Here is a 25,123-nt window from a genome sequence, read left to right as displayed (position 1 = left end):
TGAGATTTCATGGGCAATGGTGACGTCATTGGGTGGGGGGTTCGTGCTCTCGGCTTTGTTCTTTATCCGCAGCGCGCGACGATGGGAGAGGACGTTGGGAAGAGGGAGTGGCCTCGTATAAAAGGTTCCGCGCGCGTCCACATCGGCCATTCTGGGGTCTGTTTAAAGGTGAGTACTGTGTCTGTGGGAACGTTATTGTGGGGAACGGATTGGGAGGGAAGAAAACGGCATAACGTTAGTATTATTTCTATTTTCTCCCTTCCCAGAATACGTTGTAGCTGATCTTTATAAAAAGTAAATATTGGTTTGCCTATACTGAAAGTAAATTGACTCCAGTAGTGACGTAGTTTAGTTGTCCCTTAAAAAAAAATCGAGAAGAAAAAGAAGATAAAATCTGAATTAACATTTTCCATTAGCGTGTATTTTAAAATTTCTTACGAATCTTTTTCCCCACCCCTCACCTTGAGATGTTAAGAGTTCTGATAAATCTTGCGAAGACTTGATTACATAAGCGCTTAACTTTATAACTAAGCCCTTTTTGGATTTAATTTTTAAAAACTTAACTTTGTAATTTTTTCCCCCTCCTACAGGTTTGCTTTGGTCTTGAGACACCGTTGAACTTCCGCGAAACAAAGAAAAATCCCCCCACAGTTGAACCTCTGAGACGACACACAAAAAAGCCAGCTACATTTCTGATCGTCTGTATCGGGAAGCTGTTAAAATTCTTTGTGACCTGAAGGAGAACAACTGCCACTAAAAACATAAAAAACCAAAATATTTAGCAACAACTTTCCCCGATTTTTTTTTATCAAGCAGCTTTTTGTTACTTATTAACCATCAAAAAGTTGCTAGTTTTTTTAAAATATGAGCAAAATCAAATTCATTTTTTTCTTTAAAAACACAGCTTAATCCAAAAAAAGATAAACCTTGAGGCGCTGTCGACGAGAAAATTAATTGGATAGTAAGTGTCGTATTTTCAACCAACTGACCAAAAAAAAGAAAGAAAATTCGTCCGTGTTGAAGTGAGATAATGGCACGAAGAAAAGACAAAAAAAGGAGGGGAAGTGGGATTTTGTTTGAGGTGTTAACCCTTAAGACGCAGGCATTTTGCCACCAAAAATGCATATTTATAAGGAGTATGATGGTCTCTAGAAAATCCATCTTCTCCAGGACTGTCAAGGGTTAATGAGCTCCCACATAATAGATGGTGGTGACTGAGCCATAAAGTACTACTTCTTTGTGTGGGAGACGTGGAAATTGACCTAAATAAGCAATCTGTACATAAAGATTGCAGGGTAAGCATTAAAGGGACAAAAAAAGAAAACCCAACTGGGAAATAGCCAGCAATGAGACATTTTAAAATATAGGATGATCTGTCATAGCCTCGTCTATATTTCTAAATTTGTCAATGTTAAAAAGGGTTGTGTTTTTTAAAACTTGAAGGTTTTATATAATGTATATGTAGGTATGTAATACTGAAAGAAAAGGCAATCTAAGAATAAAGATTGCAAAATGGCTTGAGAAACTTTTTTTAAAACTCCAATTTTTGAAAAGCCTTCATTAATAGAAAATAGAGATCTGATCAACTCAAATGAGGTCTAATGTGCTTTTAAAATGTTCATCCTATCTTCCCCCCTCGCTGCAATATGGCGGTGTTGTTCTATCTTTTGTCCTTGACTAGCAGCATTGTATCTTTATTTTACAGGATGTTTCCTTTTTTTATTCATCTCCTACCTCCCCCATGTGTGGAGGAGGAAGCAAGCGGGGGGGGGGGATCGTATTAACCCTATAGCGGTGAATAGTGAATAATGAGAAGTTCTTGAGTCTCCGGCATGCCAAGAAATGCCTCTTCTCCCCTGTCCCCCTAACGTATGTTAAATAGGTTCTAGTTAATAGAACTGACATAAAATGATAAAAATGTGTATGTAATGGGGCTTTTAATGCTATAGTTTACTCTTAAATAGATTCTAAAGCCTCTTGCTGTATTTTTTCTAATCGCCTGTGCTTCTAAAATGGCGTCACTGCCTTTCTCCTTTTCTGCACAAGAACCCACAAGGCTTTCTGGGCAGGCAGCTGATGTCAGCAGCTTGTAGCAAACTCCTCCCCCTGAATAGCTTGTGTTTGGTGCCCAGAGCATGCATCATGGAATGGAGGGAAGAAGAGGTGGGGGAGGAGAGAACTGACTTACCCTTCCCCCTCATCACCTTTTCAAAATGATCTAACAATTCCACTCCTACCATCTATAGGTCCTGCCTGATACAAGTGCAAAGTGATCATAAATCCACCAAGGTTTTTTTCTAGGTTTCAACATCACATGAGAGCTTTGGATTTCAGTGTTCTCTCCATGTTTGTTGTATTTGTATTTCAGTCAAATCTGTTAAGTACCTGTATTAGCATTAGGCAGGCAAACTGTTTTGTGTCCTCTTTTCCTTCTCTTTCTCCTTTCTCCCCATCTTATAGGTCTCAAGGTGGGATGGGACAGGGAAGCATGTTTCCTTGTTAAATCAAAAATGATTGTTAGGAGATGAAATGCTACCACTGGATCCCACAGGTTTAGCAAGTGTCAATGATACTTGCTAGAACTGAAGAAAATGGTTTGGGGAGATGGGAGTATGTATTTTTTCTGGCCACATGCACACAAAAGGGGCTGGGGGGGAATCTTGTATTAATTTACCACATTCCACAGTTCCTGTACAATGTACTAGGAAAGAAGTGATCATTAGGAAAAAAGGGAATCCAGCACTTGTATTACCTCATCAAAGGGAGGGAAACAGCCACAATTCCACCTGGTAAGCAAAATCTTTCTGGTATTAATTACATTTCACAAACTTCATTTCTGTTCCGGACCACTTTGTTTTTTTTATTTTTTGCTGCTGTTCTCTTCCATTGTCAACGCCATGAAGTGACACCTGATGCATGCAGGCTGTTAAGGGTGATAATGTTTGCCAATCTGTTAAGGGACACTAGTTAACGCTTTTTAAAAGTTGGTTAATTCCTCAAACGAGGAGTCTGGTTTCTTAAATGGGTCTGCATGAACATCAAATAGCATTTTAAGAAATGCTGCCTTTATGACTTCTCTGTTAAGTGCTGGTTCTTGTACCATGGGGAATGTTTCACAAAACAATGTCTTCATGTACATCTCCGGTGGTAGCATTTCATAATGCTCTCCCTACCTCCAGTAAAGTAGTGATTCAGTTAAGGCCATAAAGCGTGATAAGCACTGATCGGTGCACCTGTTGGTTCATACTGAAGAATAACTCGGGGTGCTCTACTCAGAACAAAGTTGCTATAAGCTAAACTTAAATTGGTGGAGAGTAGAACTAGACAAATGTGTATAAAACAGCACCCTTACCAAAGAAAACTTGGTAAAAGACCCATTTCATCTCAAATGTGGGTATTTGCTGTACAGATCATGCAGTTGTAGTGAAGTATAAACAGAAGTGTACATAGGTTACAATAGACAGCCTATAACTACAGGGTAATTGGCAGCATAAATGTAAGACTTAAGCACAACCTAAAATGCATTTTAGGTTGAACTAGTATCAGTTCATATGACTTCAGTAAATTTACATTGTAGACTATGTTTGAACTAAATGAATAGTTAAGATTCCATTTTTGAAGTTCAGATTTGAGACGGAGTGACAGCACAGGCTTAGCTTGCAAATCATAAAGTTATTGAAAGATGTAGGCTCATGCATAGCTATTATTAAATCTATTTGAAGAATTCTTAATTTTAAGGAAAAACAATGCATTTAGAATCTTGGGTTGCTTAGGATTCTGTATTTTTAATTCTGGAAGCCTGACAAAAAACTGCTCTTTAGTTAAGCAGTTTTATGGATGTGTGCTGTCACAGTCTTCAGTGTTGATGCTATACTTGCATTATTATGTCAGCCAATAATTTGGTGAAGCAGTGAAATGTCACAAGATCTGGGGCAGGCTAGTTAAGCTCTCTTGTGGGGAGGGGGGCAAAAACAAAGCTGGTCCTGCTGTTTACATGGTGTCGTTCCCAAAAGAAAGCAGAAAGGGGGGATTGACCTAAAATCTTGTCCTGAATTGGATGATGGTTCATCCTGCAGTCTGGTCCCCAGCTTGCTGCACATTATATAAGGGCAGAAGTATTCGCCTGTGAGAATATCAGTAGTTTTCAGTTCATACTACCAAAGAATAGATTATTCCTGGTTATACTTAAACTGGAAATTTCATGAACCAATTTCCATGTAAGTTGTAACTATTTGTGCAAACTGAAAACCTGAGTGATTCACTCTTTTAAAAGTAGTTCAAGTAGCTTATGTTTTTTTCAGGAAAATGAGTTTTGGGCATTTTGGTTTCTTACTGCCAGAAATTAATATGAAAGTTGTTGCCTCCGCTGTTGTGGTCATAATAACCTGTTCTAATTACCTATGTGAAAATGAATCTTTAAGTGGGATTTACCTCCAAGCCCATTTTTGAGGATTGCAGCCAAATATGTCTGCTGCTTCAAAATTTTGGCACGTATACCAATTTAGAGGCTAGCATCAAAAAAGCTCTGCTGGATTCCTTTGTCTCAATTTCTTAAAAACAAATATAAGAGTCCAGCAAGAAGATACTGATAAGGTTTGGCTTTTACGACTTCCATTAATTTAAGTACAAAGTGAGAACTTATTTTTTGGGACCCCATCTTCTTGGAATTCAGACCTCAAGTGGAATTGCTTATCTGCTACATTTATTTTCTTAATACTTGCTAATGGGGAAGAAATCTTGGTAGGCCTTCAACACAGTAGTATAATGAAACTGAATCCTTTTCAGTGAAATAGGTATACTTTCTTGGGAAAGAGGATGATAGTCTGAAAGCTTGCAATGGCAACTGTCAGTCCATAACAATTCCCTTGGGATCACATTTTAAAAACATTTTTCTAACATATATTAATAGAATTGTAGGATATGAAGAGGTCTGTTTTCATTGGATTAAAATCCTGATGCCATTCTCTAAACTGTAAGTACCAAATGATTCTCCATGGTGTCCAATCTTGGAGAATTCATTTTTAGGTTAATTGGAACACTTGCAGGGCAAGCTAATGCTAAATACTCAGTAGACATACTTAGCTTGTGCTTCCAGTACTGCTATTTGTATCTTTTCCCCATTTTCCTGTGTTTGTGTTCAATCACTCATCCAGGACTTGAGGCTTTGTTGTATAGCCTACATGTTCTTCTGGAAGTCAAAACTGGTATTCATAATTGTTACACAGGATTCTTTTACGATAAGCAAAACAATATAATAGGAACAATCGGCTATAGGTGAGTGGTATGTAACAGTAATACCCTTCTGTTCAACGGTGGTTAACACGCAAGGTGTTCTGAAAGGATTGTCTCATTGGGAACAGCTTGAGATTCCTTGCATCATAACTTTCTTCCCCAAATTTACTTCTGCTTTAGAACTGAACTAGAAATTTGAGTATTTTAACTTAATACAATGTATAACGGGGATGAAACATTCATTATTAACTTTCAGGTAGCCAAATTAAAATTGTTACCTCAGACAGTGTATAGTAAGCTACAGTTTCTGTATTGCAAGTTGGATTTTGTTGAACTTAATTGCTTACATTTGGCTGACACTTCTGATTAAAGTGGTGTTGGCAGCTAACCTTGTTTAAATGCTTGCTCCCCATTTAAGGGTTTGACATTTGAAGTATGAAAATGGCATATATGTTTAATTGCATTAATGTTGGTGTATGATAAGGCTGATTGTTTAACACCAAAGCCTCTAAATATAAAAAGTTACTGTAAAAAAAGTGCTGAGACTTGCAGTCTATGTGTTGAACAAATAGCTTCTAGTACTTTGGCCCCCATTCCAAGTAATCCTGGAATGGGGGCCGAAAGTTAAAAACTTGGAACTTCTTAGATGTGTGTATACTTTTAAAAAGCCCCTGAGTTAGAAGCAGTATAACTAATACACAGAAGGTGTTCTTTAAAAGTAACTCTACGAGATGATCTACCCCAGGGATGGGCAGAACAATCCCTTGATAGCTTTACCACTAGATAATCTGGACTGAGAATGTTCTCATGGGCATGTTTTAAGAAATTAAGGACCAGGGTGCCTATCTACTGGCTTCTATTGGTGGGACTAAGCTCTCTAACACAAGTCTGACCGCTCCTTATCAAAAGATACTTCAGATTCTGAAATTGTCAGGGAAAACTCCATTCTAAATCCGGGGGGGGGGGGGGGGGGGGTTGGCACATTACATATCTAGGAAAAACATCTAGTGTGTAAGTAGAATGTGTTTAAATTGCCAGCTGTGTTGCACACAGTTTGCCCTGTCACTCAGTATGGCTACTGTGCCACTAATGGTGAAAGTAGGTTTGTATATATTTCGTAGAATAGGGTTTATAGCACAGCTATCTTTCTTGGATAGCTAGTATTGGACTCCTGCCTTAGCTTTTTTTAAAAAAAGAGATACTTGTAGAATTCTTTCCAACTATGCTTCTTGCAAATGTACTTAGAATGTACCTGAAGTTCATGATAAACTAAGTGGAATGCCTGATAAACTGCTGTTAATGGTTGGATTTGCTCAGACTTTGTAATGCTGCTTTGAGCAAACTCTCTATGAAGAATAGGATCAGAGTTGGAGCAAAGCAGTAATGGTTACATTGGGAGTTCTGTGTATGTGTTGAATGTTTTTGCCAGCTTCATGACTTAAAATTAAACAATGCCATTTTCATAGCTTTATATTTTAGACTGCCTCAATGTGGGGCATGTTATGTAAATTCTTAAAAGTAATTCAAGGCTGTTTTATCTTACTACTTGTGTATACTTAATTTAGAAAGATAACACACAACCTGCTCCCCAGTGTAGAGTTGGGTGGTCATTTAAAAAAAGTTTTTAAAAATGCAAGCTTGGAAGTATACCCAAATCAGGACTTGAGTTAGCATGGATAAAGTTGGGCTGTAAGAATGGGCATCCTTACTAAATTGGATTAACTGAAATTAACCTTTTAATTAATCAAATTAGCCTTTGATTTGTTTACAAAAGCTCAGTGGGGCTGTTAAGGACAGGACACTTGGAGGGCATTGACTTCATAGGGTTGCCAGAAATCAGAGATGACTGGATGGTGTGTGACAACAACTTTGACTAGAATGCAGCGCATACTAGGAACACTATGGCACATAGCAGCTGCTATTGATAGTAGTGTTACATTGAGTATTTTAAAATAAATCCTGTTTAGAGTTGATTTCCTTTTAACATGCAGGGAACCTAAATTCTTTAATTCCTTGGTAAATTACAGGACACTCATTCAGAAGGTGAGGATGATGAAGTTGACTGAAAACAATTCACCTTGCTCTTTAAATCATAGGTACTGGCACTGAGAATTTTTTCAACTTCAGATCAGTCACCTCTGTGTTGTCAGGACACAGCCTCTTGTGCCCTCTGTATGTCTTGGACTGCAACTCCTATCACCCAAGCTAGTGTGGTTATATTAGCTAGGTATGATGGAAGTTGTATTCTGATATATCTGAAAGTATACTAAGGTTCAGAAAGGCTGCTCTGTGGGCTTACTATACTTGCAATCCAAACACTGCAGCTTTATCCATATGCAGGAGAGTAAATATGAAAGGATCTAAAAAAATATTTGGGTGCATATTTGGAGGTTTAAAAAGTATAGGAAAACAAAACCTACCAATTTGTGGTTACAACCACTTATTTTGAAATAGACCTTAAAAGAGGAGACAAAATTGGATTAATCATCCTCAAATAGAAATTAGTAGTCTCTTACAAAGTCCAACAAAGAGTCCTGGCAAATTCCAAGTTAACATGACATAAAAAGAAACATGAGACTGAAGTCTCAATTCACCGTGTGTGTTAACTCCTGCCCCAGTATATTGGTTTCATCTTTTGAGGTACTGCAGGACTTGTAGTTCTCATAAAAGCAGAGCTTTATTCTGAATCGTACATGTTGATTAAACATAAGATGGCTGTCATTGCTGGAGGACTTCACATTATATGGCATTCCAAGTCTCTTCATGTGCAGCTTACCAAATTGTGGAACAGTGCATTTATTAATACACTAAACTATGCAGTTCTAAAATGCGTGTATATGTGTTAGATAAATGTGATAGTCGCAGTTGGTTAAACATACAGGCTGAAAAGTTTGGAATACTAACTAGCATCTCCGACTCAATAGGCTTTGCGGTGTGTACATTAGTTCTTAAAATGGTGACCCCTGTTTAATGTTGGCTGTTTCGGATAATATTAGCAAGTCATGTAGAGATTAAATGGGGGTAGAGGGGAGAGAGTCAAATGTCAAATACTGCCTAGTGTAATTGCCACAGAATGTGAACTATTAGATACAGCAACATGAACAATATGACAGATTTGAGTTAGACTATTCATGGGATGTGGCACAGTGTTCTGCTTGGAGGATGGGGCTCGTTACAGTTAAGATGTTTTCCATATGTCAGCCTTCATCAAGGGCTGTGCAAAGCAATTATATCCTGTTCTGCACATCTTGGGTGTGGGGTGTCCTCAGGGTGCTATGGTGCTGTTTGCCAAGGCCATGGTGTATGTGGGATGGGAAAGCCTCAGATGGTGTTAATTGTACATAAATAACATTTGTATTTTTTGACTCTCTCCTGGGAATGTAGTGCTGGAAAGTGCCAGATTGACTGCTCTGGAGACTGAAGTCCTTCCTTCACCAAAGCAGGTTGAACCCAAGCAACATGAGTGCAAGTCTTCCTCACCACTGTATTACTGCCTTGCATGTGGAAGGCCATATTGTGGGGTGAAAGGGGATTTCAGTCTCCAAAGCCCACTTGGTCCTTTGGCCTTTCCACCACAGGGTGAATTCACAAATGCGGACCTTAAGTGCAAATGCTTCACATCTGGATTGAAGCCACACAAAGATCTCTGCAAGCAATCACAAGCTGGTAACGCCTGTTTCCATTCCCCACTCAGCTGCCAAAAGTTCTTGGATATTTCCCTTCATATGATTGAATAATAGCCTGTTGATTCCTTCCAGCAATGGATTCACTTTTTAAAATAACCAAATTCAAGAAGTTAGAAGAATGTAAGACCACACCAGGATCTAAGGCTCTGCTGCTTTAGGGGAAACATAAGCAACCTATGCTGAGAAGAGTGAGTTTTGTACTCAAGGTACATGCTGCTTTATCAAAAGAATGGAAGACACACACTGGTGTTAACACCTCTTCTATGGAATGCAACTCAGTTGATCACTAGTTGACCTCTGGAATGATAATTAAATTAGAATGACTTGTTTTAAAGATTCGATGCAGCACATGCATTAATAAGCATAGCTAGACTTCTGCTGTAGCAGTATTGTCACAGCCTATTCAAGACAACACAAAAGTGGCATGTTAGTCAACCATGTAGTTGTCTCCTTTATACATCCCTGGGGCTTCATGGGTTCAAGAGAAAATACAAGGGAGTGAAGTGTACGATCTAGCAATAAATCGCTTGTTACATCAAACCTGCAAAGACTCCACTTGCTTAACAGAGTTGCCCACCTGAGCTATCACTGCATGGTGTGTTTTATGAACCATGGACCCTTACATAATTCAGGTGTGTTACATGTAGGATAAGGCTCAAGACACAAGTGGTGTCTGAACCTAAGGAAGGTTATCTGAAAGTAATTGCAGGCTACACCTCAGAATATTAACTAGTGTTAAAATGTTGAAACCAGGTATTTAAAGGAAGGTACAATCATTAAATTGGCAGGCTATGTATTTTAAATCTATTTGTGCAAGTGAAGAACACGAGTTTCCCTTCAGAGCCTAATCTCAAGGGGTGGTTGTGAGTGGCATGCTTTCCTATCTAAGTTGTTAGGCATGCTGTGCCAGGAGTTAAAGGAAGAAAAGCATCTACTGCTCCAGATTAATAGTAAGGGACTCAGCTACAATTCAGCAAGCTGTCAGGCTTGTATATATGACAAGCTTGCACTGGAGCAGATAAATAAACTAGTATTCCTCACTAAATTTAGCTCTATTATCTACTGCATTTTAAGAGTATACACTAGGCAGCCTCTAAGAGCTTGATACAATTACAGTAGGAAAAACCATGCTTTAATTAAACCTGCATGAATGTTGGGCCTTATTCAGATAGTTTTTAAAAACTTGATGCATATCCAGTGACAAATTCCTCAAGTCAGGCAATCCAAAGTAAAGTTACAGGGTTTTCAGCTGCCTGACTTTCATCTGCAATTTGCATGAGTGCTTTCTGAGCACACAACCTTGGTGGGCCCTGTCACCTAATTAAAAACGCAGTGTGATGCAACCAAGTGTCTGGTTGTGCTTTTGGCACTCGGCTGGTTGAATATTGCTCCTAGACCAACAATTGGCAAGTACTTCATTGGAAGATGGAACTGGAATAGAACAGCTGCAGGAACAACAAAAAGGAGCTGTGCCACGGTTCTTCACTGTGCCTTCCAAATAGCAACCTGACCTGCTAGATCCAAGATGCCTTTATCAAGTTCCAGTGGAATAATTGCATCAAACAATACTTCGAAGATCTCGGGGATAGCCCATAAGTAGGCTTTGTAGGCATTGATCTGTTCAAGCCTGCAGTAAAGTTTTATGTGCTATATTACTGTATTTAAAAAAAAATGTAACTGGAATGTTGAAATACTGTATCACCAATAAAATTTGATTCTGGTAAGCACTTGGTGACTATTAATATGTAGTCATAAGAGCTTGTTAAAAGTCTTGATGTCACAAGCTTCACAATATTAAGTGTGTCAAACAAAAATTAGGAAAGAAGGTAGAAGGTTGCAATATTATGCTTAGATATAGGAGTAAGCTGTATAGAACACAGTGTTGAGTAACTTCTGAATAAATTGGATTATGCTGTAATGTCCGTAGAAGTAGATTAAATCACAGTTAGGATACATATAAATGATAGGCCTCCGCTGATCAAAAGTTGGGTTACATAGTGTCATGGTTTTCAAGTAACAAGTGTTACCAATACTAACAAATAATAAGCACAGACTAGAAAATGGCTGCAATGGGCTCTTGTTAAAAAAGTTCTAATGTCTTTGTGAATGTGATGATTTATCAATGCAAAGATGAGGAATTCTTCACTGCCTTATGAAGATACCTTTCCCCTATCTTTTATCTATCTGTTTTCCTGAACATTGGCATGTATATTTGAGGAAACTTGTCTGCACTCCCAAAATTAATCAAGATTGCTCTTGATATGTAACAATCCTTTCCATCAAAAATATATTGATAACTGAAAACTTATTCAGGATGTATGATAATACTTTTCACTTCGTAGAGCTGCAAGCTGCTGCAAGAGATGTTGGTTCAGCATTGTAAATTTTTTTTTTAAATTTTGGAAGAGAGTTGTGGCTATAGTAACCATCCTGTATGTTTTTAACAGAATTTTCCATCATGGGCTCCAGACCAATAGATCCGAAGGAACTCCTGAAAGGACTGGACTGTTTCCTTGGTAAAGATGGAGAAGTCAAAACACATGAAGGCATCACTAAAATTTTCAAGTAGGTTTTTAGCAAAGAACACTCCTGAACTGCTTTTTGTCATTTGTGAATACTGGACTCTTAGAACCTTTGACTTCCATCAGTTCTTATTTAAGGGTAATTTTATTTTTTGGTGCACTATAGTGGTGATTTGTACAAAAGGGCCACTAAAGGGAGAAATTTTAAAAACTCTTATTCATTCTTCTATCCACTGTTTTATACATGATATGGAAACCTACTTGAATCCTGTTTAGCTGTTCTGTAAGAAATAATTAAACCACTAATGCTATTATCAGATTTATTTGATTCTGAAATGCACATAGTAGTACAAGGTTTTGATAAGAATTCTGAAAAAGGTCAAAACAAAATTAGGAAGATTCTTAAAAATTGAATTATTATCTTAAATACAATCTCTCTATACCCTTCTCCCAACTATTTCTTACAAATATTAACTGGAGCCTAGTCCTCTGGTTAACAATAGTGCATTTCCAGCAACACTGAAGATTTTTGTCTTTATTTTTCCTAATTACAGTTTAATGAAAGATGCACAGAAGATGGTTAGTCGCTGCACCTACCTGAACATCTTGTTGCAAACCCGAGTGCAAGATATACTTGCAGAGTAAGAGCTGAATATTTCATGGAATAGAATTGGGTCTGCTAGTCCTAAAGGCAGAGGGAGTTCTGTGGACTATAAAGGAACAGGCTGGGAAGTCTTGAATGCTGACTTCTAGAGTTTTTTATTAATTAGTTGTGACTATGTTTTCAGTCAGACTTCTAAGTCATTGGCATATTCCTAACCAGTAGAAGGAAGAAGATGGAATTCTGGAGTGCTAGTGTAGATGGAAGTTACAAGGATGGAGGGAGTGGAAACACATTCAAGTTCCTTTACATTCTTGCCTTATTATATGTGGGTCTCTTAGAGATAGCCGTATAAATATTATTGCAGCATTATCTAGAAATAATGTACACCCCTGCAAATAATATAGCTCATTTTATATATGTGTTTGTCCTGCTGCAGATTCATCAAGGTTGGTGGCTATAAGCTCCTCAACACATGGCTAACTAACTCAAAAGCATCCAATAATGTGCCCCTTCTGCAGCAGATTCTGCTCACACTGCAGCATTTACCTCTTACAGTGGATCACCTGAAACAAGTGAGTCAATGAAGCAATGCTTGGATGCTGTCTTTTTGACTTGGCCTTTTGTAATGTTAGGTGGGATAAATGCTTTTCTTAAGTTGGGAGGGTCAGTAGGGTCACATCTTGTTCTGAAAGCAGTTATGTAAGGTAAAGCATTAAGAGAGCCTGCCTTGGTTCTACAGCCTGAGTTTCTGTTCCCTGTGATAATCTGGTGTGTCTCTCTCCTCCTCTCTCAGAACAATACTGCCAAACTGGTGAAACAGCTCAGCAAGACAAGTGAGGATGAAGGTAAAAATATGTTTGGGCAAATGTAGAATTCTGGCACATGCACTCCTGGGGTCTCCCTACAGTAGAAATCATTACATGCTCTTGCATTGGGTATTTAAGTTCTTTTCCTTTACAGAGCTCCGCAGACTGGCTTCCATACTGGTCAGTGACTGGATGGGTGTCATCCGCTCCCAGAGTAGTTCACAGCCTACAGGTGAGTGACTTTGTGCTGTTCCATAGATACTTATACTGCAGTAGTTTTGCAAAAGGCAAATTTAGCTGTTGGTCTTGTTTGAGGCTAGGTAGCTCTATCAGCCTTCCATATTTATCTTTTGTTTCATATATACCACTGGTATGTTTTTAAAAATTTCTAGTATTATGTTTATATATTTTCTAGGAGTCTAAAAACTTGATAGGCTGTTTTAGCTCTAATAGCGAAAACTAGGGATTAGTCTGTAGACATGGTAGCACTTCACTCTAAAAAGACTAATAAGTGTTAATGCTTTCTTTGTAGAACGAGAGAAGAAAAAGCGAAAGGAGGAGAATAAAAGCAAAGCACCTGTTCAAGAAAAGCCTCAGGAGGCCAAATCAGAAGCCAAGCCTGAGGAGACACCTGAGAAGAAGAAAGAAAAGCCAAAATCTCTCCGTACCACAGCACCCAGCCATGCAAAATTCCGTTCCACTGGTAAGATCTATGTGTAGGTGTAACCACTTCATCCTGATATAAACAAAACTACATTTATACATAATGATAAACCAGGACTCTTGGTTTATCCTGGCTTACTGTGAATGAGTTGTGTGTTGCTGTATGCAGCCCAGTTGTTCAGCCTTTGTATCACTTATTCCTGTGAGCAGATGAACAAACCAAAACTTGTTTGCTTAGTCTTGATGTCTTAATCTTGGGAGAAACAAACCAGACTTGGGTGTAATATTAAGCAGAACCATTTCTGGTCAGCTTACCCACTTGCAGAAGCAACAAAGTTAAGAGTGAATTCATTTACAGTAATCCAAGAATCTAGCCTTGATATGTGTGATTACAGACAATGTTTAATGTTCAATACATATGCAAGAAAATGATACAAACTGTGTTGCTTTGCAATTTTTCTAGTTTCATTATCTGTCTTTGGTGGGTAAATGATCCATATTTGGCAAAGCATTCTAGGAGTCTTGGAGTTGCAGCTGGAAATGGGTCCAATAATCATTGTTACTGCTAACTTCCAGGTTTGGAAATGGAGACTCCATCACTCATTCCTATAAAGAAAAATAGCAATGCTGCAGTAACCTCTGACAAATACAACTTGAAGCCAATACCACTGAAGCGGCAGAAGTAAGTCTTTATGTGTATAAGAGGAAAGTTCCTGTGGCCTTCATCTCTGTGGGGCCTGTGCACCTGTTCAGCGCATGTAGTAGCTCCTGCAAGTGTCAGACAAGTGGAATTGGTTCATTTACTGCCTTCTGTGTGCAGGGAAGGTGAAAGATCAGCAAAGCTAGGCTTCCCAGCCCTGTCCGATTTGCATCTTTTCCCAAATGGAAGAAGGCATGGAACAGGCAAAGCAGGTTCACTTCACCCAGGCCTTCTCTAATCAGAAAATCTAAATGCAGTGAAGCTGTTTTGCAAAGGATGTACTTGGGTGTATCATCTTTGTGATACATATCTCTGGGATGAAAAGACATGGGAAGCATGTCCCCACTCTTTGCCAGGGGATGTAGCCATGGCCAGTGATATTGTTTGCCCTGCAAAAGGCTTGGCTAGGTGTCATCCAGGTTCCCATCTCATTCTGGTTGCTTCCCACTGTAGTAATTGGAGACAAGGGCACAAAATCATACAATCCATTTCCAGAGCATTGTGCAGTTCTACATACACTGGAGCAAGGAAGTTAGGACTAATATGCAAAAGCTGTGTTTTCACCAAAAAAAGATGGCATATATTGAAAGCTCCTGAGTTAAGGTTTGTGTCAAGGAGAGAACTAAGCTATGCATTCAGAAATAGGAATCCATTTGGACTGATAGGAATAGCCTCTAGTGGCCTGCCCAAGTGCCCTTTCTTCTTTTGACTGACTGCACCTTTCTCTGCAGCACATCTGCCGCCACTGGAGAGAACCTGCCTGCTGAAAAGAAATACAAGCCCCTTAACACAACTCCCAACACTACCAAAGAGATTAAAGTGAAAATTATTCCTGCACAGCGTAAGCTTTTAACATTTATTACTATGTACGTTTTAGCATAGATAAAAGATGATCTAAGAAGCAATGAGCTAAGTATTGTGTGCTAGAAGAATTGTTATTTAGAACTAAAGTGTTTTGCCACCTTTCTTGAGCAAGGCTGTAGCATCAAATGTTGACTTAGACTGTAGTCTTTCCACACTTACTTGGAGTATAAACATGCACAGAATTACTTTAAGAGGCTTTGATTGCAATATTATGTTTAACACCTTTTTCTCAATTCTCTAGCTATGGAAGGCTTGGGTTTTTTGGATGCCCTAAACTCTGCCCCTGTCCCAGGGATCAAGATCAAGAAGAAGAAGAAAGTGCTGTCTCCAACTGCAGCTAAGGTAAGCAAACAGTTTATTGAATCAAGCCAGAAATTCTAATTTCTCAGAAGTGCGATAGTCCTTATTGGTGACAAAGGATGTAGGAAATACGTAATAGTTGGTGTATGTTTCTTAACCTTCAGCCAAGCCCTTTTGAAGGGAAGCCAGCCCCAGAAACCAGTACTGCCAAGCCATCTTCACCAGAACTTACCCCTACGTCAGAGCCGATGGATGTGGATAGACCTGGCACTCCTGTGCCTGCTGTGGAGGTGCCTGAGCCCATGGAGACAAGTAAGGAACAGGAGAAGGATGTTCCGTGTAGTGGGGGGTTGAGTTGATACTGTTGCCTTGATGCTATGAACGCAAAAGGAAGTTCTTAACAAATTAGCTTTACATTGCCCGAAATACAACTGGCATGAACAATAACATGGCAGCTTGATGTATGAGGGATGTCTGTCAATCCTGGTATTTGAGATGTGTGATTTGCTGACTGCATGTGTGTGTTCTTGTACAGACTCCTCTGAGCAAGGTGGCTTGCTGGATTCCAAGCCAGCTGAAAGCCTAGCCGAGTCTGCACAGCTGACAAAGAAGGGCAAGAAGAAGAAGACAGTGAGCTGGCCTGAGGAAAGCAAACTGCGGGAGTACTTCTACTTTGAATTGGATGAGACTGAGAGAAGTGAGTGTCTTTCTGGGGAGAAACTTGAGCAGTTCAGAGGTTCTGTTGGAAGATTCCCATTGTGTTTTTAATACAGTTTAGTGATGACTATTCCATGTATTTAATCATACAGAAAGAGCAGTGACTGAGTCATGACACTAAATGATGTGTATGTCCAGGCTTTTAATTTTGATCACATAATAAGCATTTTGGACATTCTTGAGTTTTTCTCCTAAGTCTGTCTTTACAAGCAGTAGTTTTAAGGGCTTGATAAATGCATACATAAATATACTGATGCTTGGGATTTTTTCTGCTACAGGATGATTCTTCCTTTCTGTTTCTTTGATCTGTGATGATGGCTTTGGCCAAAGGAAATAAGAATATGGCTGATTTTATCTTTAAAGCAGTCACAGTGGGGTGATTGATAGGACAAAAAACATAGAAATATCATATGCAGTTCTCTAATCCAATGTTATTCAAGGTGTCTGTCAGAGCTTATATTCAACTGACTAGATATCCTCTATTCCACACGCACAGTCAATGTTAACAAGATCAAGGACTTTGGTGAGGCTGCCAAGCGAGAGATGCTGAAGGACCGCCATGCTTTTGAGACCGCCCGTCGACTCAGTCATGATGCCATGGAGGAGAAGATCCCCTGGGTTTATCCAAAGCTCATTGACTTGCCTGCTCCACTGGTACAGCCAGGAAGCGGCAGTCAGGAAAAATTCACCCAAGCCGAAAGGGAGAAGGGCATTTTACAGGAAATTTTCCTCTCAAAAGAGAGGTGAGTGAAGGCCAGTTGACTTGAAAGTGTGCATTTTACCTACATGAAATTCTGGTTATGATGCTTGTATTTCCAGTGGAAGAGATCCAGAGGCTGTGAAAGACTTCTGTGAGATGTGTGGGTAGAGGCCAGATGGGTTGTTGGACTGAATCAGTTGGAGATGCTTGAAATACAAGGATTCATATGTATGTTGAAGAAGCTAGCAATAGAGAATTTCTTCTGAGGAATTTAGAAGGGCTGATTATGAGTTTTGGGAAAGGAAATTTTAAGGGTATTTCTGCTTTCAGGGGACTTCGACAACTCTTGTTTTATTCAGCCATTTCTTCTGTGCTGTCTAGGCACAGTATTGGTGATGCTTGACCTACTGATATTTCTGTGAGAGGAGAGCTAGTGATTAGTCAGGGTAAACAGACAAATCTCCCCCTCTCCCTCCCTCCCTCTGTAGAATTATAATTTAAGTTAAAAATCCAGGCCAACTTTTTTCCTCTCTCTCCTCAGTGTTCCTGACAGCCCACATGAACCTGACCCAGAGTCCTATGAGCCATTGCCACCCAAACTTATTCCACTAGATGAAGTAAGTGTGACCAACTCTCTTGTGCTCCATCCCTTGCTCTGAGCAGAAAGGAATAACTTAGCGGGCTACAACAGGAGCGGGAGTAATAGTCAGGGCTCATCTTGCAATTGTGAAATAGGGTAAGGCTTTTTTTTTAGAGCAGGGCACTCAGAAAACCAGGCTGCTAGGTTTCCTGCTTGTAAGAAAGCAGATTTTAGAATGGTACGAAACTTTTAGAAATCCTGTGCTCTATGCCTTTTCCCCTTCTCTCTGTCTTGGTTTCCTTTTTGTGTAGCGGAAACAAGCTGGAGAAGGGGAATGTTTTGGACCGGAAGCCAGATGATGATCCCGGGGTAGAGCTGCCAGCCCTGCCCAGCTACCTGAACTCCTTGTCGCCAGTCTCCCTCTGGGTTTGAGCAGCAAGCTCCCCAGCAGCCAGCCCCTCTTACTCCTTATGTCTCCTCTGTCACCTCTCTCAGGAATGCTCCATGGATGAGGCCGCCTACGAGGAAAGACTCGACCCGGCCACCGCCTCGCAGTCTCCGGACAGAGCTGGGGGCTCGAAGCTGCCCCCGGTCCTGGCCAACCTCATGGGCAGCATGGGGGCAGGCAAGAACCCACAGGGCCCCAACCCCTCCATCAACGTGCAAGAGATCCTCACCTCCATCATGGTAACTAGAGCCGCCACAGTGCAGTCTGTTAAATAGCAGAAACACTAATTGCAGCTGACCTGGAAAGAGACTATAGGCCCCTACCACTGCCTTGTCATCTGCTGTGAACATAGTTGAGAACCCAGAATCTCCTAACCCTAAGCTAGTCCCAATTTACCTAGATATTGTCAAATAGGTGTATGGCCAGAATTCATGTCTTCTGTTCTACCTTCAGAGAATACAAAGAACAGAGATTCCCATAGTGGTCCAGAAGAAGCAGATGAGTGGGTTTCTGTCCTGAAACCCATTTTCTGATTTAGGTCAGAACCTGCTGCCTTGATTGTCACAAGACTGAACAGAAGGAATGCAGAAAGTAAAAGCAGTTCCAAGAGATGCCAACACTGAGAATTAACTGCATCCCTAGGCATTTTGGATCAGTGAGATCTTGCAGTGGGGCAATCTGCAGAGGATGGGAAAACAGGCTCTGGCCTGGTACCCATATGAAAGGACTGCCAAGACTGAAATATTTTGGGGTTTCAGTCACAGGAGTACTTCCATCTGGGTAGTAACCTGACCGTGCTTACCCAGTTTTTGGATTGCCCCTAATGAAGGATATTATTGTTCCAAAATGAGTTGAGCAATGAGTTGCAATTCTCAGTGTTACTATCTCTGAGAAGTTTCTCTTTGTTGCATTCTTTCTGACATGGGTGCTTCTGTTCTGGGTATCCTATACAGTTCCTGTCTCAGCTAGCCATTCTAAGTAGGGTTTGTATACATGAGAAGTGTAGCAAGTGGGGATGGGGCAACCAAGACTGCAAGCATTCTCTGATCCTGTGAGTTTCTTCTATTTTATGCAGGGTGGCTCAAACAATCATAAAACAGAAGAGCTGATGAAGCAACCAGACTACTCAGACAAGATTAAACACCTTCTGGGCAACTTACAGGGTCAGCCTGGACCAGGTCCTTCAGGAGGTAAGAGAGGAGCTGATGCACTTGAGAACATAGAAGCCTTGCCCCTACATTGAGTGTCCATCCATCGATCACATTTTTATGCCACCCCATTGAAAAAGGCTATGGATAGGGAGACCTCTTCCATCAACTGTACTCCCATGCACAGCAGCTTTTCCCTGCAAGTAAATGCCATGAAGTGGGGTCAGGGTGTTTTCTGATAGTACAGATGGGAAAACAGACCCCCCCCCCCCAAAAAAAAGGGAATTTGTCTAAGATGATCAAGAGAGGGCATATCAAGAGCTGGCTGTCTGAATTCAAGGCTTGCACAAGTCAATGGAATATACTTAGCTTAATGGTTTTTTGTAATTCGATCTCTCTCATTAGCTCTACATAGAAACCAATCTCTTTTATTATAGTTCCACACACGCTCCTTGGACCAGGGCCTGGTCCAGTTCCCAATGGATTCCCACCAGGGCCCAAAAATATGCAGCACTTCCCTCCTGGAGGTCCCGGACCCATGCCTGGTAAGTAGCAATTGGATGTCACCACAGAGAAAAAGCATGGCATAGCTGTAATTGTGGGTGAGTGGGAGGACGTGGCTCTGGGGAATCACCTGCATTAAGTTGCGTGCTATCTTGCTGGGTGTAGTCATGCTCATCATCTTCTTCTTCTGACTCCTTAGGACCACATGGAGGCCCAGGTGGCCCTAGCATGCCCCCAGGCCCAGGTGTGCCCAGCGGACCTCGGATGATGGGCCCACCTCCGCCCCAGTGTAATGACGGATACTGGGATCCTCCTGATGGTGGCATGCGTGGTGGGCCCCATGGAGGCATGAGAGGCGGCAGCCCTGGCCCAGGACCTGGCCCCGGCCCTTTTCATCGTGGGCGTGGTGGCCGAGGAGGAGAGCCCACTTTCCGTGGGCGAGGAGGTGGACGGAGTGGCGGCCCCCCGAATGGTAGGGGTGGCCCTCCCAACAGCAGCATGGGCGGTGGCCATGGAGGGGGACACGGCGGTGGTGGCCATGGAGGTCACGGAGGAGGGGGCCACCCAGGGGACCACAGCCGGGGACATCCAGGCGGCCATCCAGGGGACCACGGCCGGGGACATCCAGGCGGTTATCCAGGGGACCACGGCCGGGGATATCCAGGGGACCACGGCAGGGCACATCCAGGGGACCATGGCAGAGGTCATCCCGGGGACCGCGGCTGGGGCCATGGCGGAGGTAAATATTGTGGCAATATTGCTTGCTTTGCTCCTGATTGGGTGGGATTTGCAAGGGTGCGAGGTGGTTGTTCAGTGCCCCATGTTTCATGAGTAGGCGAGCAGCTGAATAAGCAAAGGGGAATGGCCTTTTAGAGAACAGTTGCTCTTGCTGGGTCCTTTGAGTCCTGATAATAAGCAAATTCTTTGCACTATAGAAATGCTGGGCTGGGCTGGGCTGGGCTAAGCAAAAAATAGGTTCCTTCCCATATTTCTAATGCATGCGGTTTTGATTCGAAACATTTTGCCAACTTCATGTATAGTATTGGTCTTTGTGCTGCTTGTGCATGGTTGATGCTTCGCATTCTGGGTTCTTTATAGAGTATATAATTCCTGGGAATACTGTGCATGCTGGACGAAGTGATTGTGTGGATTTCCTTTGTTTTCTCACTGGTGTGGCTTACCACTCTGCTCTTCCATTTGTCCTCTCAGATAGGTCAAAGCGTTCAGTATGTCGTCACTTCACAATGAAAGGCAGCTGCAGGTACGAGAACAACTGTGCCTTCTACCACCCTGGCGTGAATGGGCCACCCTTGCCCTAGTACTAGGGATCTGCTCCCCTTTCCCTATCTCTAACTGTGGTATCAGTGCACATTCCCACGTCTTGGACTCTGGGGCTTGAGCTCCAACTTCAGACTCATGCTGCATCCATCTTTTTATGGCTTCCATGAGGCCCTTGAAATGCTTGGGGCAGGGGGAGGCAACTGCTCTACGTCTGCTGCTACTGATGAACTGCCATGTCACAAAGGAGCCACTGGGAGACACCTCCCTCCTGCCTGTGGGGTGATGAGACCACCAATGACTTGAAAGCACAAGAGACTTATGGAGGGTTTTAAAACTGATTTGTGTAAATATCCCTGTGAAACCAGCAGAGGAAGAGGGGACGCTGCAGCTCGCAGCCCTGCCTGGAACCAGATTCTCAGGAACCAGACCTGCACTGAAGACATTTGCTTTGGTCTGGAGGAACAGCTGGCATCTGCAGGAAAACTCTGCCATTTTAGGAACAATGTGTGAGGCAGGGGTGGGGATGAAGCAGTCGCCTGTGGATTATTCTGTGGGATCTAAAGGCAAGGAATCCACTGCTGTCTAAAGGCCAACTAGAAGAAGGGGGAATGCCAGCAGCTGCTGCTTGCACAGTACCCTCTTGAGCCATGGTGCCCTGTCTTCCCATTTATAAAATACCCCCTGCAGTGTTCCCACTGACTGCAGAGCTGTGATTTCCCTTGGTGCTAAGTGTGTCATTGGGGGAAACCTACAAACTGTTTTCTATGAAAACTCAACCTTGACTCTAAAGATTTAGGGGGTAATTTTTGTTTTCCTGATTTCATTGTTGGTTGTGGGTTTTTAAAAACTGTCTCACAAGATGTGGACTCTTCACTACATCTTTTGTCTCCCCCCTTCCTTGAAGTGGGTGCAGCAACCCCCTCACCTGAGGGGAAGAAAGTGTCTCGCTCTAAGTTTTTGTATATTTTGTATATTAGTAATAAACATGGTGGAAAAATGAATTATCTAATTTAACTCCTGTAGTCTGGACTGGTTGTTCATTATTGATTTTGAAAATTACTCTCACTAGATTCATTTGAAAGGGGGTTGAGGAAGAAGGGGTTACGGCTGTCAGGGGAGTCTGAAACTTCGCATTCGTCGTGGTCTCTCTGCATCACACATGTGAGCTTTGTGCCTGCACAGAGCATGTCAGTAGGAAGCGTCTATAACTAAGCATTCAATTGGGTGGGAGCCCCTCCACTTCCTGTTCCAGGATAAGGTGGGGAGAGGTTCCCACCCATCCCCTCGGTTCCTTTCGAGGCCATTGTACCTAGTTTTGGAAGTGCTACTCAGCACTTGCCTGATGCTTAAGTAGTTTTTGGCTTCTCTGCCAACATTCACCTCATCTAGGACAGTCTTTTCCAATTAGTACATACACAGGCTCTATGTTGACTCGAGATGATGGGTCTTTTAGTGAAGGGCACCAGGTTGGAGAAGGCAACTATAGAGTAAGGTGCTCACTGCTGTGTCCCACTTAAAATGGGCAGCTGCCAAACAGTTCTGGTGCAGCAGCACTCTACAGCTTGGGTTGCAAATTATGCTCTACAGCAAATGGCAGCCCTTCCCAGCAAATGTTAGTACTTAGAGAAGCAGTAATCCTCTGCCTTAGTAAAATGAATTGTTCTGAACAGAGGTATGTAGCTCTAATCTATGCATGTTTATTCAAATGTAAAACTGTGTCCTGAAAAATCTAAAGTATCATGAAGTACTGTTTTTCCATATCAGTGTTTTTCCATTGTTCTTCATCAATCATGAAGTATTGTTTTTCCATATCAGTGTTTGCCACCCAGTAGTGGGGGTGGGGGTGGGGCAGAGGAATTGACCTGCAATTTAAGCAAGGCCAATTGTGTGAAGCTAATAGTTTAAGTTTTGCTTTAAAGAAAAATGAGGAAACTGCTTTTGTGGAAACAGAAAAAAATGATGCAAAGTTGAAGCTTTTGGTGTGATGTGTAACTTGTTCCAAATTAGAAGACTCCTAGCGTTCCAGATCCCCCCCCCCCCAGCAAAGTGTTGCTATCCTGCGGTCCGTGTAGAACCTGAGATGCTCAGATTCCTAACTTGAAAGAATGGGCAGAAGGGAAGAGACACATGGCTGTTTTGATACAAAGGTTTTGCCAGCACCACTGCTTTCACGTAATTTTGAGAGGTTTTCATAGCCTCCTTCATTTGTAATCTAGCTGTTTCCCCACCACTTTTGTCTGTTAGAAAAGCTTATCTTTTAAATGCCTAGCTCTTGAGCCCTCTGGAGGTAGCCCATATAAATAGTGCCCTGGACATCTTGGATAAGGGTGGGATGAAAATGAGATTAGAATAAACTGGCAATGGGTCACCAACATTTCAGGCAGAGAGAACTCTTCAAGGCAGATTATACTAGAGATACAGTGTTACTGAAATTAGTACATGCATTCCATATAGATAAGAATCTTACACCTTAGAATAGCATTTTAAAAAATGGCTGGTAAAGTTCAACTTGTGCTTTCTCCCAGTGCATGTATGCTCAGTGGCTGTACACAAACCGTTCCAACTTTTTGCATCAGATTGCAAAGCCATGACAGGGTCAGAACATGTCTTCAAAAGTATGCTGCTGTATTAATATATGTACACTTTACGATGCTTGGCTTGCTGGAATTGTCTGCATTACACATAGCATTCACTCTCTTTACTAGCGTTAGGATAGCAATGTCTTTTGCTAGGTTCCTGACATACTTGGTAAGAGCTTTAAGGAAGCTGTATCTGCTATGGCCATAAGATCACCACTTCTAACACACACATCATGGGTGGAAAACCAACAGCAGGGCTTGGAACTAGATTTAGTTGCACTTCTATTAGACCCACTGAAATCAACAGAATTGAGGTTAGGCAAGTACCATCGATTTCAATGGGCCTACTCGAGTATGACTATATCTGGTTCCAACTTGATGGATTCTCTGCATGGATCTAGTACAGCTCTAGAATTTTTGGGAATGCCAAGGTTCAGTTAAAATAGTTTCTATACCTGACAGATACAGAGAACCATTTAAAAAGAAGACACTACACTGCATTCCCCATGATCCCCATGATTTTGGTTCTCTACTGTTCCACTACTTGGCCTAATTGCAATTTCAATCTAACCTACCTAAAGCATGAGAGCTTTAAACAATGTTAACACTTTCTCCTGGAACTGAATGGAACGTATAAAACATATGTTTTATTAACTTAAGATTTAGAATATTGTCCAGGGCGTATTCACTTCCCATCCATTTATTTGAGGATGTTCAGGGATCAAGGCAGCACTGAGGTAAACTTGGAATACTACCAAGCTGCAGCATAAAGGCTTGTCCCCACTCATTTTCAGCCAACATCATCCTATCCTAACCATCTTGTCTCCAGTTCTTCAAAAGAGAGACACCAAAGACTCCACAAAATTGTTCATCACATTTTAATTTAATAAGTTTATATGACTCTGCAACTATTCCAAAAGGGAGAGAGGCAGGGAAGGAAGAGCGCAGAACTGTAAAATGAGAGGTTCTCCAAAATGTCTGCTTCACAGAATGTAAGCCATTCTGAGGGGCACCTGCCTTTCTCCAAGCCCCTCAACACCTCTGCATTCCTGCATGGCGAGGAGAGGAAATCAAGGACCTGTTCAAGCATCTCCTCCCACTCCCCCACTGGCAGATCAGCCATTAGAGTCCTTGGTTCATCAAGAGAGGGCAGAGTCCTGTTTCATCACTGGGCAAATGAAAGGAGGCCCCGGGCATCGCTGGCAACTGCCTCTGTCTGCCTTATTCCCGGGGTCGATTGACGAGTACTTCACCCAAGGCCTCCAGCACTTCACGTTTGTAGTCTTCAAAGTCGCCATCTATCTGGTTGACGGTCTGGTCCTCCACCACCCACAGATGGCAGTTGGTCTCTGTGATAAGCCTGGCATCGTGGCTGACCACAATCACAGCTGCAAGACCAGAGGGAGAGAACAGATAGGATGGCCCCGGTCGGTCACGCTGCAAGTTCCTCCTCCCCCTCCACAGACCGCAGGGCTCCTTTCTCTTTTCATGTGCTGGAAAATTTATTTAAGCCATCATGGGCTGAAATGACCGTGCAGACCAGGTCAGTGTATCTGATGCACTTTGAACACTAAAAAGCACAATATAACTACTTAAAAACAGCAGAGTGTCCCTTTGCTCAGAGGGTACCAAAGCTGACTTAATCAACAAGGGATCCCAGGAGTTTGTTTTCAAAGGTCTACTAGTCAGGACTATTATCTACAACTTGCCCCCATTATCTGCAGGGAAAATAATTCCAGGCTGTTTCTGCCATACCGCTTTGCTCACAGTCTGGTGCCATTCACAGGCC

At 41.7% G+C, this 25,123-nt stretch overlaps 2 protein-coding genes across 5 annotated transcripts in view; one reads left to right on the top strand and one right to left on the bottom strand.

Annotated features, from left to right (window-relative positions):
* The first annotated feature begins 90 nt into the window (after positions 1-90).
* PPP1R10 (protein phosphatase 1 regulatory subunit 10) lies at positions 91-21,769 on the top strand. 3 transcript variants are annotated; one of them, XM_044422452.1, is made up of 20 exons: positions 91-168; positions 591-961; positions 11,366-11,483; positions 11,995-12,081; positions 12,481-12,616; positions 12,838-12,889; positions 13,005-13,082; positions 13,383-13,553; positions 14,090-14,195; positions 14,945-15,054; positions 15,319-15,419; positions 15,542-15,689; positions 15,913-16,074; positions 16,591-16,837; positions 17,336-17,411; positions 17,870-18,061; positions 18,898-19,012; positions 19,408-19,515; positions 19,674-20,213; positions 20,684-21,769. In XM_044422452.1, the coding sequence occupies exons 3-20, from the start codon at positions 11,377-11,379 to the stop codon at positions 20,791-20,793; spliced, it is 2,646 nt and encodes an 881-aa protein (XP_044278387.1). In that variant the 5' UTR covers positions 91-168; positions 591-961; positions 11,366-11,376; the 3' UTR covers positions 20,794-21,769. The 3 variants fall into 3 exon arrangements, with proteins under 3 accessions (XP_044278387.1, XP_044278386.1, XP_044278388.1); XM_044422451.1 differs by lacking the exon at positions 91-168 and having other exon boundaries at positions 176-961; XM_044422453.1 differs by lacking the exons at positions 91-168; positions 17,870-18,061 and having other exon boundaries at positions 176-961.
* A 2,429-nt stretch (positions 21,770-24,198) lies between these two features.
* ABCF1 (ATP binding cassette subfamily F member 1) overlaps positions 24,199-25,123 on the bottom strand; it is a 40,830-nt gene continuing 39,905 nt past the window's right edge. For both annotated transcript variants that reach the window (XM_044422448.1, XM_044422449.1), the window contains exon 27: positions 24,199-24,722. In XM_044422448.1, coding sequence (XP_044278383.1) covers positions 24,556-24,722 — 167 coding nt within the window. In that variant the 3' untranslated portion in view covers positions 24,199-24,555. The remainder of the gene's footprint in view (positions 24,723-25,123) is intronic.

This window comes from Varanus komodoensis, unplaced genomic scaffold (assembly GCF_004798865.1).
Source record: "Varanus komodoensis strain SLA01 unplaced genomic scaffold, ASM479886v1 scaffold128, whole genome shotgun sequence".
Taxonomy (NCBI): Eukaryota; Metazoa; Chordata; class Lepidosauria; order Squamata; family Varanidae; genus Varanus; species Varanus komodoensis.
The sequence above is the reverse complement of the archived record's forward strand: the minus strand, read 5'-3'. Positions and strand labels throughout refer to the sequence as shown.

Bases quoted from the DNA above. Each gene is read 5' to 3' on its own strand.
- PPP1R10 (XM_044422452.1), top strand. From the start codon at position 11,377: ATGGGCTCCAGACCAATAGATCCGAAGGAACTCCTGAAAGGACTGGAC. The intron at 13,083-13,382 runs GTGAGTGACTTT...CTTTCTTTGTAG, and splicing joins GAGTAGTTCACAGCCTACAG to AACGAGAGAAGAAAAAGCGA. The intron at 16,838-17,335 runs GTGAGTGAAGGC...CTCTCTCCTCAG, and splicing joins ATTTTCCTCTCAAAAGAGAG to TGTTCCTGACAGCCCACATG.